Genomic DNA, 14,923 nt, shown 5'->3' on the forward strand with positions numbered 1-14,923 from the left:
AATGGCAACGATTGAATGGTATAATGAGTGATGATGACAATGGAAGGAGGTCTCCCATTAAATTTCGCATTAGGCGTTTCCATGAGATAGATACGAATCTACCATTCAGCCTGAATTATTGATTGCCTACCTATCAAGCAGTAAATTCTGAGAAAGCTTAAGAAAATTAGGTTTTGATTGATATTAGTGATGTTTGCGACAAGTGATAGCGAATTATGAATCATCACCGCGAAGTAGCAAAATTTACAAAATTTCAAAGTCAACTTGACGTACTTTTTACAGTTACAGTGTTACATGTTTATTACAGCGTTTTTATCCGAATTAAATTTTGAAAATAACTTTTACTGAACCCAACTATGTAAACATACGGGTTGTTCAAAATCTCACCTTACCTACAGTAACATAAATATGTATGAATAATCATTGACGAAAATTTAATTCACACTAAACACAATTCGTGGAAAATGTAAGAATCTTTTAGTAGAAAATTGTGACGGATAATTTTAAAATTAAAAATACTTGAACATGGAATTTCTTGAAACTACATTGTTCCTTTTATCTCATTCATCCTTATGAAAATGAAAATTTGTGTAGGTACCTATTTACAGTAGAACATTCAAAAGTTTATAAAACCAAAACACGCATTTAAATTGCATACTTCATATCGACGATCTCTAACAGTTTTTGACTCCGGATTTCCGAAATAAATAAAATACTAAAACCATTTTTTTTAATACAACAGCTCTAGAATTACAACGATTTCTTGAATTTTGTATTTGTATTGGTAGGTTTAACACCACAAATGAAAAAAATTATAAAGCTACAAATCAAATACCTGCAAATAAAATGTTAGTTCCATTTAAGCTCAATTTATTATTATAATCTCCTAGAAAACTAATTTATAGAGATAAGGGTTGCTGTAAACCAGTTTTTATTAGTTTATTTATTGTTTGCAAAAATTATTTAAACCAAAATAATGGATTAACGAAGAGTATAAAAATGTCATAAAAGATATGGTAATTCTTCGTATTAAAGCTGGGTATTGTCCGCTGGGACTATAATTATGTGATAGGGACACTTTGGTATGATGAAAAACACCTTTGTTGGTTATCTTTGGTATTTGTTTGGCTAAACTGCTTCATAAACATTAGGAAGCTTGTTGTAACAGAGATATAATCCTTAGAAGAATTTGTCGTTCTTATCCTCAAAACTAAAACTTCACAGTTTCGACGTTCTAAAAGAGTTTTATTTTATGCAAAAAAAAAAAACAAAAAAGTCAAGTTATAAGTTATACACACTTTTACAAATTTAATGAGTACAATATTAGAACCGAGTGAGATTTTCGCCATCTTCTCATCACAAAAACGAAACAGTAATTCCACATAATTAAAATCCTAGCAAATTTACTTTCTCCCAAACAAACACAATTCTTTATAAAACCTTTTTTGTGTGTGTGCGTCGTAGCCTGCACCCTCTGTACCTACCTACTACGAAATATTCTCATCGAAATGTCCAACAGCGAAAGTGATCTTGAACGTGTGCCAACAATAAAATCGTTAACCAACATGACAATCAGAACGCAGGGACATATAACAAAATGTACAATGCAAAGTCATAATAAATCAGTAAGGACCACATTAGAAAACGATCCATTTAAGAATGAATGGTACGATTGTTGAGAGTCGGTCGTTAACTTATTAGCTATACAACGTAATGCACAAGCACGCCTCGCCCACGGCTATTGTTCATTTACCAAGGGAACCCCAGCCTTACACCCTAGGCGACAAATTGCTCTCCCGTGTGTTTGTTTCTTTATGGATGACAATCCTCCGCGCGCCATTTGTCATTTATACCTTCTCAATTATAGTAATTTGTTGCGCAATGTACCGATTTGGTTAGACGAAGCATTGCCCCACCTTGCCTTTTTAGGGAAAGCTTACTCTACTTACCTACAATTTATTAGTTAAATAGAAGATTACTTATGAGTCATAAGGGTATTAACATGTTTAAATTACGTAGTTGATAGATGTTTCGTTAAAATGAAACCACAAAATTACTTAAAACATATTTCCTGTTACTCGTTTTGCATGTACGCGAAAGCTGCAACATGAACCTTTTTTTTGTACTAGCAGGCAAAGAAATTATTATAGTACAAATTAACAACGGGAAAAAATGTAGAATTCTCAATTTCTCAGTAAATGCTTAACTTCGCTTATTTATGTTTATACTTCGAAACAATTCGACTATTAGCACATTCAGATTACAAGCATTAGCAGTTAAAGAAAATGAAATTTGAGCACTCATAAATTTCAAAAACTTTCGTTAAAATTGATGATGACGAACAAATTATCATAAAATATTTGCAAGATTTGACAGCATTCGATTCTTCCAGTTTCAAAGTTAAATTGTAGAATATTGCTATAAAATCTAGATTTTTTTGTCCCAAAAATCTGCATGCAGGGTAAAAACTCAACAAGGATTTATACAGAAGAATTTAAAAAATACTTATTCGGCAGTATTGTAAGTTGACGTCATCATTTTTTGGGGAGGCCATAAACGAATAAATTTTGATTAACGTATAACCTTAAGCATTTGCAATAATTCAGCTGCATAATTTTGAGATTCAAAGTTAATTGGTTTGCTTTTATTGAAAAAAAAAGAAATTTGAAAACTAGAGAATGGATAAAAAGTCATTTTTAAAACAGAACACCGCTAACAAGTATAAACTTGGACGAAGACTACATAGATAGAAAAATAACGATTGTATTATAAAGTTTGAAGTCAATACTCGAAATTTTTTCTCGGTCCTCTCATAACAGTCGATGAGAGGTGAAGTAGAAAAAGATATATTATGGTCATTGATCATTATTGACTCAAATGATTTGCTTCACTCACCTACGACTCGTTTCGCAAACGTCATCGTCATGGACAACGTCTAATAATTCCTCATATACTCATATATCACGCAAGAAATGGAATCTGTAATCGAGTCATTTTTAGAAAGGATTTAGCATGTCGGTGGTTAAACCACACTGATAAATGTCAAAAAATTACAAATGTTTAAGCAAAAATGGCTGACACTTTTTAATAAAGTAAGTGATAAATTTTATTGTAAGCATTAATGAGCTCTTCTTAAGTCCATCGAACAAATAAATGCCTCAACCTCACAGTATTATTGTTTATTTCGTTAATTAGGAAATTTCTTAACCTTAATTTCTCCAAATTTTACCAGGTGTTCGATAAATAATGATCCTTAAATAGGGCCACAAAAAAGCCTGCAGAAGTAAAATCACAAAATCTCGACATTCTCTGCACTTTGACCAATGATTCTGTTGTCAAAAGATTCCCAATGTTTATTATGGTCCTAGTCGAATGCGCTGTAGGCCCATCTTGTTGATAATTACATACTTCCATTTCATCGTCGTGAAGTTGTGGTATAAAACCCTAGCTGGAAAATCGGCTTCATGTAAGTCTTGCACACAAGTTACTCGATAGGGAAATAGTGCTACGGAAATATTAGTAGTTTACAAAATGATCGACAATTAAAATTAATTTTCTTAAAAACGTGTTAACGATGTACACAGTGGCAGTGGGAGCAGTTCTTTCTTTTTCAACGAGAAATTTATTAAATACGTATTACCGTCAATAAATTGTACGTCACAGACATTTTATTTACTTTAGTCTCTCTTCGAAGCCAGAGGTCAAATTTTAAAAGAATTTTGATGCAATGCTTTTAAAAATAACAAAGATTCGCCACAACGGTATACATATGACCTTTACACACCCGAAATTCTGAAATTTTACTGCAACCTTGAGATAAAGACTTGGTCCCGATTGTAGAAAGTAGTAACATACAGATGCGTATCAGATTTTTTTTTCTTGAATTTCATAAACTTTAAACTAATTCAACAAACTTTAAAAACGAAACGATTTTTTGTTGATTTGATTGCGTAAAGTATCATACGTATATGTATGTGTGTGATACGATTGTCAAATGACAAATTTTATTTGCAAATGTAAAAATTTTGAACATTCATTATATTTATTAGCCTACTTTTATGGGGAAACCAAATTTGAAATAATTTTTTAATTTACTGAAAACATACGAAAAAACTAGTGCCTTGTTGTCCAGTTAGTTGTCCGTTAAATTTTTCGGACAAAATAACGCCATCATGTTAGTCTCTGCATTACATATATGTACTTACTAAAATTTTTTGTCCTCTCTTCTTCTAATAAAATAAACGATACCTACTCTGTTTCAATATAAGTTTAGCCAACTTTTTCGGTATTTCCCTGTTAGCTCGAATTTTAAGTAATATGATGTCAAATTCCGCTTTAACGCTTTACCTTCTTTCTTTATATAGATTCTACCGGTTTTAACAACTTTGATGTGACACCATCCAACATAATCGTTAATTCAAAAACTTCTTTCGCGCCCTAAACAGTTGTTCTTCATTCGTATTTAACAGCCTTCTGTAACATAAGGAATATTGAAAAATCGTCAGTAGATTAAACAGAGAAACCTTTATCTGCATGGTACAACAATTCTATTCTCGGTTGCAGCAATTGTAAGGATTCCTTTTGTTACAATGTGACACGAAGTCTATCGATTTCTAGTTATGAAGTGACGAACACTCCATATCAATATCAGGATTCACCTCATATAATACTGCATATGATAACTTCAGCATTATGGAAGACTTTTAAAATATGTATATAATACTTACCTACCAACCGATTCTACTTCGCGGAATTTTTATAAAACAGACTTTAGACAGATATTCATTTTGCCAAGGGCCACAATTAATAAATCTTAATCATAACCTAGAATTATTTACCATTACAGGAAATATTGTGTTTAACGCTTATGCGACGAACACACATTCGCGTGTTCTAATTAATATCTGCATAATGACATGTTCAAACAGTAATTTTTGTCACCAAATAATAAATTACAGAATAATTCTATCCATTCCCCCTCCCCCATTGATAACGTCATTAAAAAATATTGCTAATTTCTTTTCGTTCTCATGTCTCTACTATTTTATGTTTTGAATCTTCTGTCGTGGTTTAAATTTAGTTCTAATTGTTGTTTACTCCTGTTGATTTTCTTCTCATAAAAATAATAATGATACTACAAATAAAGAGATGAAAATTTGTATTAATTTCTTATCTATTTAAGGAGAAATTTAAAAAAGTGGTAAAATCAGAGTTTTTAATCTAGAACAACCTGTGTATTACCAGTATACCTAAATGGATAGTGTTAAAATACTGAATAAGCTGACCAGATTTAATGAATCCGTGCGTAGCAACAAATAATTTCATGCGGTGTATCCAAATTTGTATTAAGAATGCATTTTTTAACACGTTACATATAACGGGTTATCTCCCACCATCAGACTGTTGGAATATTATTCGTACGTAGTGCCCACTTAATTTAAGACAGAAAGATTTCATTAAAATAAATGAATAAACATTTTTTGCAAAATGTTATAGGTATGGTTTAAAAATAGACGAGCAAAGTGTCGGCAGCAACAGAAGCAACATAATCAGCAACAAAATGTGGAGAAAACCACCAAATTAAAAAACAAAGCTGCTACTACTATCTTAACGAAGACTTCTCCAACACCAGTTTCAATAAACAACAACACCAGCACCAGGTAAATATTTCTTATCAATATTTCTTGAGCAAAAGTTGTAGCAGCTTCATACTCTTGTTTTAAAAACATCTTAATAATCACTTTTTTAGTATTTGTAATAATAAAAAAGCTCTTTCTTATTGGAAAAGTGCTTTTTTCAGTTCTTCGGCCAGTTCACCAAGTGTATCAGCAGCGCCGCATCTTAGAGACAGCCCGAACTACATAAAACCCCAGTTACATGTCTCTACTGGCACTACTAGTTCGCCAACGGTAAATATACCAGTGATTCTCAACCAGAACTTCTAATCTCAGGTTCCAATTCATTTTCAGATTGCTTCAGCGACCTATTCAAATTCTGCAAACTCTAGTATTTGGTCGCCTGCTTCAATTGATAGTTTTACTTTAGAACAACATCGTTCGTGGTGTTCTTCCTCTCAACCAACGGTTCTGAGTACCACGAATTCGTCAACAAATTGTTATAATAATTATCCCTACTATTCTAATATGGATTATCTCAGTTCGTCAACGATGGGTCATTCACAGTTTGGGGTATATTTTAAAAATATTTAAGTAACTTTATAAAGTTAATTGTTTATGTTTTTGCAGGAAAACAGTTTAGAATCCAGTTGGGGAAAGTCTAGAGATGAATCGTCTTGGTTTTATAATTCAAGCTGGGATAGAAAATGAAGACATTTAGAAAACACGGATTCACAAAAATATGAAGTTTTTGATAATAGTTAAGGGATATTACTTTTATGTTACGTCAAACTGTACATATGTTACTTAATACTCAGCCATTCAATATTTTAACACTCGAGTGTCAAACTAGTGGGATGACTAGTACGTTGTGCTTTGATAATTAAATGAATTATTATAAATTTTAGTAAAGGAAAATGTAGTCGGAGATAGTCGCAAACTTTTGTCTGTAATATTTTTACCCATATGTTCAGGAATCAATAAAATATAAGAACAATTCATCTTCATATGAAAATTTTATAAATTTATGATGTGGTATTTTAATTATATCAGTCATTTTTAATATGTCTAATAGGAAAGAAGAATGATAATTAATTTTTCCGTCAGATTATTAAAATTGCAACTATCGCCGACTTCACTAAATGTTAACTTTATCGTATTTATCAAAGAATCGTAATATATACAATGGTTCGCCAAATTTTGAAAATATCCCAAAGTCATATGCAACGTTTTTGAGATTTTTTTCCCCAGTACCATGAAAAATTAGATTCTATGATAAATACTCCTACGAATCAAATAGTGTGCAATAAACTTGATCACAAAATCAACTCTTAAAATTTCATATCATTATGATGTATATATTCATAGTCTAAAAAGTAATGCTATTTGCTAAGTAGTTGTATAGTTTCGACCAATACAATAAATTTTACGAATTTAACATATTAAAATGAGATTGCCCAAATATTACTAGTCAAAGTAATTATTGTGCCAAAAGGGCAGTTGGACTATATTTCATCGAATATCATTTGATAATTTTTATATAATTATGTGTACATATCTTTAGGTTAGTTAAAAATATCTGTCTGTTGAGTGATCGTTAGGAAATTAATTTAAGGCCTAAATTATGTGAACGAAAAATACAGGATTAGATTTAATGTTTTCTGTACAAAGTTTTATTTCTATGCAAATACATATTTGTATATTTCCCATAAACTAACATTGTACTACTTTATGATTTCTTTACATTGTAGAGCAGATGTTGAATCAAACGATTTTTCGTTTTTTTATTTAAATTTTTCACAATATCCATCGATTCTTCCCGAGTTTTCCGACATTTCACATATACCTCACTTAATAATTCTAAAGAAGGTTCGTATTTTTTACATTTTAGTTCGCTAAGAGGGATGTCGTAGTATAAAATTATCTAAAAAGAAAAAATTACATGTCAATATGTACAAATGTATTACCTTACTGTATTTTTAAAAGTAACATATACGAGGCAAGTAACAGGCTGTTCATTTACTGAAAGATTATAGTGTCCACAGTGAAAAGCTTGAACCGGCTCATCTAAATGAAATCTGACGCAATTTTTATCTTGATCCAGTATATACGTCTGACCATCCCAAGAACACACTACTATATCATCAGTTCCATTTCCGGTAACGTCAAGTCTACACAACGCGAAAATCTGGTGGTCAACCGCAATGGCCCTAAAAATTTAACAAAACGAACTGAAATGTATTATTAAAATTTAATAATAATACCACAGGATGACTTCGTCCTGAACTAACATTATTGTACCATCTAGAGTTGCAACAGCGTATGGACACCTCCTTGTGACTTGACTGTTTTCGTCTGACTTTTGAGCGATTTTTGTACTATCATGTGAATTTTCCAAATTACCAGCATTACCAGTTTTAAAATCACCTAGAATTTCTGTGGATATATTCTGGTTCCTCATTCTGGAGATTCCTAAGAACTGATAATCTATGGCTGAGCCTGGCATACTATCACTGGGTGCAATGACGAATTTAATTTAAATAGGCCACATACTACATGAAGTTACCATACACTCACCCACTTGATCCACTTTGTTCCAAGGTCTCTTGAGGATGACTACTGTCATCAGATTGACATCGTATTCTCATAAAAGTTCCACCAGGTTGAGCTATAAGGAGGGATGGTTTTCCATCGGCAGTATGGTGAAGCGTAATTGAGCCTATTTGATTAGCACATTCCCATTTATTTAGAGCTATCAGTTTGCCAGTGTACTCTACGTCCTCTAATGACAAACAGTAAGTTAAATGTTATTATTCAACAATATTCAAACTACCTGCTTCGTTGTTTGTGTCTGTGGCAGTTTTGCTGGTTTCGCTAAACCATCTGTAAGAACGAACGACTCTGTCTGTTAAACCTAGGATCATTTCTATCATTCCATCATTGTCTATGTCGCCAAGGACGATATTCTAAAAATACAAAAACAAACACATGGATGGATTTCTTTTGACTTCTTGAGTCAGTCAGAAAACACATATTTGTTGGTGAGAAGTAGATATTTGGTGCATAAGCGGTTCTCAAATAACAAGTAAAGTTTTGACACCTTATTGTGCAAACGTTTTGTTGTTGTGGGAGGTGGACCCCTATTTTATAGAAATTATATGTCTTTGATAAAGTTATGAAAAACATTAAATTAGTTATTCGCCAAATGGAACCTAATAAAACGTTGTGTCAAGAATGTCATTATTATCCGAGGGGTAAACCGCAGAGGAAATCAATTGTACACGCTAGAGGAAATCAAAGGAAATCACAGGAAATCACAAGAAATCAAAGGAAATCAAGAGGAAATCAACGAGAAATCAAGAGGAAATCAATGAGAAATTAACGAGAAATCAACAAGAAAACAAAGGAAATCCAAAATCATCATAGCAAATCCAGTTAAACTAGATATTTTCTAGAACTAATAAACGTAACATGTACGACATAAGTCATAGCATTCATCATAAGAAAGAAAATATCAACTTAATCTTAAAAGTGGAGATTAAATAACCTTTTAAGGGCATAATGATAGAAAATTCCAGTATAGTATCATTAACTGACAACATGATATTTCAGCTTAACAAATATTAAAATTGTAGTTAATGAAGTGCAGTTCCGATGAGAAATGATATTGCTTTATACCTACAAACCAAATTTATAATTTCACTCCAAATTAGTTTTTAAAAATTGAGTTTGTGATATGAGGTACCAAATTCATTAAGTTCAGGTCGTGCAAAAATCTTACTGATGATATGTTCTTGCCTTGGAAGTTTAGCTCTCAAACTTGTGAGAGTATGTTTAGAAGCCTTAGATCAATGACCTCAACTTTTGGCATAATTGTTAATTTTAGTATAAGAGATAAGTTGCATCGAAGTGACAGACTGCAAACTATAAACAACATTAAAACCGATTTGGATAAAAAATTCGTTTTTCCTAGAGAAATCAGGAAAAAAGGTTCAATCATGAAGAGAGATTTTGTGAAAAATGATGACTTAGGAAACATTTCAGATAAAGATATACAAAGCACCGTAGAATCAGCTTTACGGGATTGTCTGCGTGACACTGAAGATTTAGGAATGAAAGTGATAGATTTCAACTATGTACTTTTGCCTCCGTGTAAACACAATGAATGGAATGACGAAGTTGAAGATGAAATGTTTAGTGAAGAACAGTGCGATCACATTGAAAATTACAACAATTCTCAAATAGCCATGAAACGTAACTGTTTCAAAGTTTGGAAAACGATCCAGTTGACCAAGATGAAGATTTACTGAATGATCTTTGCACAATTTCGTACGAATCTAAGAAATTTGAGAGAGACATACACCTTAGAAGTTTTGATAGTGACGATATTTTTGTTGAGAAAGGTGATCTAGTCAGAATATGCTTAGATAATACAACAAAAGTTATAAAAAAGTCTTCACTTTGCTGGCTGTTAGACAATGAAAAGGATCGCGTCAGTGTGGATCGTCTCAAAAGATTTATTCAAAATAAGAAATGTAATAGTAGTATAGTTAACTCAGAAACAGATACCTGCCTTCAACATAAAGATGCATCTCAAATTCAAAAACCAGTCCAAATTGGAAAACAAAAAAGACGCTATAATATATCAACTGACTCATCTGATTTAGACAACCCAAGTAGTATCGAATATGAATAATATGATGACAGCACGGACACCGAAAGTTTGAATTCTTCCAATTATTCTGATGATTTGAATCCTAGTTTGAATCTCAAGGCTGAAAATAGTAAGACTGATCGTTCTAAACCAGACTTAAATATAGACGATTATATTATAGTACAATTAACAACTCAAAAACAAAACAAAAAATGTTGCATTGGTAAAGTGTTATCACTTAACCCTATTTTTTGTGATTTTTTGAAAAGGAATCCAAAAATTCCGGATGCTTTTATGTTTCCGGACATTACAGATCAGGGGGAGATCCAAGAAAATGAATATATAATGAAACTACCTCCACCTCAGGTACTCAGAAGAGGCAGTTTAGTTTTTGAAAAAAAATTATTGAAAAAATATTTGATTTAATTCTAGTTTTTTTTTTAGTGATGTGATTAAAATTTGTGAGTCGAGATTTGTACAAGTATATATCGTAGAGAATGCTAAAGTAAGAAACTGTGCAAAATTCTAGGTGTCCATGAACACTTTTAAAGGGGAAAATTACCTCTGAAAATGTATCAAGTGGGGTTATCCACTCCTTTATATGTCTTGCCTTTTTTTCTGAATATACATAGTATTCTTTGAACAACACGATACTCAAAAATATGTTTTTTATTTCTTGTAGAGAAAATAAGCATTTTGCAGTTAAGCTCCGTCCCCTTGATTCATGGCGAATAAAAAAATTATCACAATTGAGATAGGGCGGGTGGGCGGGCTTACATTTTGCCTTTTCGTTTTACTATGTGTAGACTTCTTTTCACAAGCTTAAAACATGTTTAAAACAGAAAATTTGTAAAAGGAAATATCGATTTTGCAATTAGGATTCGCGCCATAATTGCAAAATCCATATTGCAAAAATGTACCATTTTAATCATGTTTTAAGTTTCTTGTTGTGAAAAGATGGCTATGTATATGAAAAAAAAAAGGCAAAACATAAGCCCCACCCACCCACCCTATCTCAATTGTGACGATTTCTTTATAAGTCGTGAGCAGAGGGACGGAGCTTAATTGAAAAATCCTTATTTTTCTACGCGACATTACCATATTTATGTTCTTAAATAATTGTGTTATACTGTTATACAAAGAAAACTAAATGTATTAATTAAAAAAGAAAACCAAAAAAGAAGCCCCACCTATCCGTCTCGATCTCAACCGTAATGAATTTTTCATTCGTTGTCAGACCCAGGGGCGGAGCGTAATTGCAAAATCGATTTTTCCCTATACAAATTTACCATTTTAAACATGTTTTAAGTTTCTTGTTGTGAAAAGATGACTACACTTTAAGAAAAAAATGCAAAATGTAAGCCCTTGTAGTTATAACATCTAATCTGTTTTTGAGACGAATATCAATAAATTTTGTTGATTTAAACGTCGAGAGTATCTTTAACAATGCATAAGTACTGATAGAAAGCTACAGTGTAGAAAATGATGGCAGCTGCGGGTTTCGGTGAACAGATGATTAAATGGCTTAATATTAGTGGACCTCATTATCTCTATCAAAATTTGATTTTCGTGGAATTAATGCTGTGAACCAGAAAAATGCGTCCCCCCCCCCACTTTAGGGAATTTTCTTTCAAGTTGACAGCACTGCACATTACCGCAATTTGATTGGTTGAAAACCCAACGTCAACGACAACGTTACGGAGAAAGTTAAAGTTAGTCATCTCGAACGCCACCCCAAAGGCGTGCCAACTTTCAACGGATGATATAAACGACGCATACCTTCGCTGCGGCAACGTCAACGGCGAATAGCAACGTCAGCGACAATTTATCTATATAAATCCACCTTTAGGTTGAACAACACTAAATGTTACTACTAAATGATTTAGTTCTTCGTAAAATCTATCAAGACATTATTTTTACTTCCCAAGCGTAAGCAAAGAAAGTATTGTAATCAAATGCGTCGGCCGACTCTCTAATTTTATATTTTCTCCACCTTTCATGACCCCAAGAGTACGAAGAAATACATAGGTCTCCTGTTTCCGACTGTCTGTCTGTCTGTCTGTCCGTTTGTCTTCCGTCCCAATTTTTAATGCTTTTGCAGAGTCGTTCTTCTGTAAGTATTCTCTAGCTGTGCGAGTGAATTGTCGTTGTCACCCCTTGGTGCTTGGTACCCGGGGCGGACCGCCCCCACCACACCCCCTTTACGCCGCCAGTGTCTTCCACCAGCAGAAAATGTTGAGCAACGACGAAGTTGTTTGGTATTTTTTTCTTTGCAGTAGTTAATGTTTAGAATCTATGGCTATGTTATTTTAGCGCAATACCATCAGATGGTTCATTGTATGTGGATGCTATACTTCCAAACCAGGAAATTCTAGAGGAAGATAACATTGTCGCTCCAAAGAAGAAAAATAGGCTTCATATAGATACAAAAAAGAAAACTGTAGTTATGAAAATAGACCTAAATGGGTAAAAACGTAGAAAAGTTAGGAGAAAAACAACAACAAGAAGAAACATAAGGTATATAAAAATATAGACATTTCTAAAGATGTTTCATACATGAAAGAAATCAAAAAACAACAAGACTTGGACGAAATTAACAGTAATCGAGGTAAAAATAGAAAACAAAAGTTTTATAGATTCCTACAATTTTTTTGTCCACGCTGTAGGCTTCATTCAAATATCGATTCTACATATAGTTCTAAGTGTCGCCTTACCTATAATTAGAAGAAATTATTTTAAAATAACCAATCACCCAATATTTAGAACCAAGAGTGAGAGATGTCCTAGCTTTTAAAGTAAGTTAAATTTCATCCTCTTAAACACGTATTTTTTTCAAAAATCCTCAAAATATCCGAAAATTACACCCCTCAAGTTTTTAAATTACAGTCGAGAACGTGCTTAGTTATAGTACTGAAAATACGGAAATTACCTTCGACACTGTGTCTAATATAAGTGTTTTTAACATTCTAACCTCCCTAATGAGGACTAAAGTAGTAAGTCATGAATTAATTTTGGTCAAAATGTTTATTTTAGATGGTCAATTGGTCATGAACAATGTCTACCACTTAAAGGAAAATTTTCTTTTGATCAGGAAAAGCCTGAAATAAATGAAAATTTCCGCGTCTAGATTTTATTGTCGACTTTGTTGGAATCCAGGTTGGTTTACCTATGAAGTTTTTATTGTTTATTTTCTCAGCGTAATATCAGTCATTATACAATACACAATAACGACTTTTTGTTAAATATAAACAAGGAGTTTATCCATTTCACAAAGTATTTAATATTTTTCGAATTTCTATTTGCATTTTTTGAACGAATTCTTATTAATTTTCAACAGTTAACTATTTTTTTTGTCTAAACACAATATTATATAGTTTACTACTTGTTAAAAAATAAAGATATGTGTGGACTGTTAACGCACAGATAAAGAAGCAAGCTATGCGTATATTTCAAATGACTTTTTCCATACGAATGTCATCAACATTTTTACCAAAAACAGATAATCAATTTGAATAGGTGCAGTGTATTATATATATATGTATTTTCGAGAAAATAGAGTGACCCGTTCTTGGTTTGATCAATAAAATAGAATGACTAATTCATTAATTTTTTTGACTCACATGTATACCCAATTCTAAAAAATATGAAATTATTGATAAGTATAGATTCGTAATATGTTGCATATTTTAGATGGATCGGGTAAGAATTCAAGACGGACTCATAAACCACAAGTGCAGGAGCAACTTATTTTATAAAATTTAAATAACATTTACTATTGTAAACTTTGGAGTTGACGTTATACCATTCTTGGTGGGGTACAAGACAAAGTTTGGTTAGCGTTTTGTCACTATACAATATTCATAATATACCTTTAAAATTTGACAACCAACAGTCCAGTAGTTTCAGAGGTTATTTGTCTAATGAAAAGCTATTTTTACGTAGCTCAGGAAGTAAAAATGAAATTAGATAATCATCAAAACACCCTGTTTCCAGTTTATGACCACGAACAAATAATATTCTCATTTAAAAAATTAAGAAACAAGAAGAGTGAATTGTCTCCTTTAAATCAGTACCTTAGCGTTTGCTGGTATTCTCTGAATATGAACACACGTCAGTTGGGGTTTTTCATCTTTCTCAGACTGACTTTTGCTCGATTCCGTACTCTGTTCCAATGTTTCACTTGATTGAACTTGGCCATCAACCTTAAGATAAAACATATGTATTGTTGCACAATTATCTGTTTAAATTAAACCAACCTGACTTAAATCTTCATCTACCTTCTCAGGCTCTTCACACTGTGGTGATCCCTCATTTAACATTTCATAAATATAACACCATCCATCTGCTGTAACAATTACTAAACAATTTTTCTGCTTGTTGAAAATATCTCCGACAGCCACGCAACTAACAAATGTAAGATCAGAGATTTTCTGAAATTTCTCTTTGCCCTAAACATGAAAAATACGGTAGAGCGTCAATTATGTAAATATTGTATTAAAAATACCTTAAAAATAACAACTTCTCCTTTATTGTTGCCAACTATTAATTCATTGCACCCATCATTATCCACGTCGCCCAAAGTAACAGCGTTTCTAGCAACATTGCCCATAAATTGAAACTCTAGACGATTAACTAAAGATATAGCACGCATTTT

At 32.3% G+C, this 14,923-nt stretch overlaps 2 protein-coding genes across 2 annotated transcripts in view; one reads left to right on the forward strand and one right to left on the reverse strand.

Moving 5' to 3' along the window:
- Positions 1 to 6,907, forward strand: part of LOC135128453 (homeobox protein OTX2-A-like) — a 53,781-nt gene extending 46,874 nt beyond the window's left edge. Inside the window, exons 5-8 of the mRNA XM_064055363.1 lie at positions 5,497 to 5,660; positions 5,801 to 5,909; positions 5,970 to 6,188; positions 6,246 to 6,907. Of these exons, the coding sequence (XP_063911433.1) occupies positions 5,497 to 5,660; positions 5,801 to 5,909; positions 5,970 to 6,188; positions 6,246 to 6,326 (573 nt within the window). The 3' untranslated portion in view covers positions 6,327 to 6,907. The remainder of the gene's footprint in view (positions 1 to 5,496; positions 5,661 to 5,800; positions 5,910 to 5,969; positions 6,189 to 6,245) is intronic.
- A 353-nt stretch (positions 6,908 to 7,260) lies between these two features.
- On the reverse strand, positions 7,261 to 14,920 carry LOC135128120 (KICSTOR complex protein ITFG2-like). The gene is made up of 8 exons (XM_064054980.1): positions 14,774 to 14,920; positions 14,526 to 14,717; positions 14,343 to 14,471; positions 8,449 to 8,581; positions 8,193 to 8,397; positions 7,880 to 8,128; positions 7,588 to 7,825; positions 7,261 to 7,539 (listed from the first exon to the last, which is right to left on the reverse strand). The coding sequence occupies exons 1-8, from the start codon at positions 14,918 to 14,920 to the stop codon at positions 7,345 to 7,347; spliced, it is 1,488 nt and encodes a 495-aa protein (XP_063911050.1). The 3' UTR covers positions 7,261 to 7,344.
- Between the last annotated feature and the right edge of the window lie 3 nt (positions 14,921 to 14,923).

Source organism: Zophobas morio, unplaced genomic scaffold (genome assembly GCF_036711695.1).
Source record: "Zophobas morio isolate AGI-343-1 ecotype UQ-CSIRO unplaced genomic scaffold, CSIRO_AGI_Zmor_V1 ptg000012l, whole genome shotgun sequence".
In the NCBI taxonomy this organism is placed as follows: Eukaryota; Metazoa; Arthropoda; class Insecta; order Coleoptera; family Tenebrionidae; genus Zophobas; species Zophobas morio.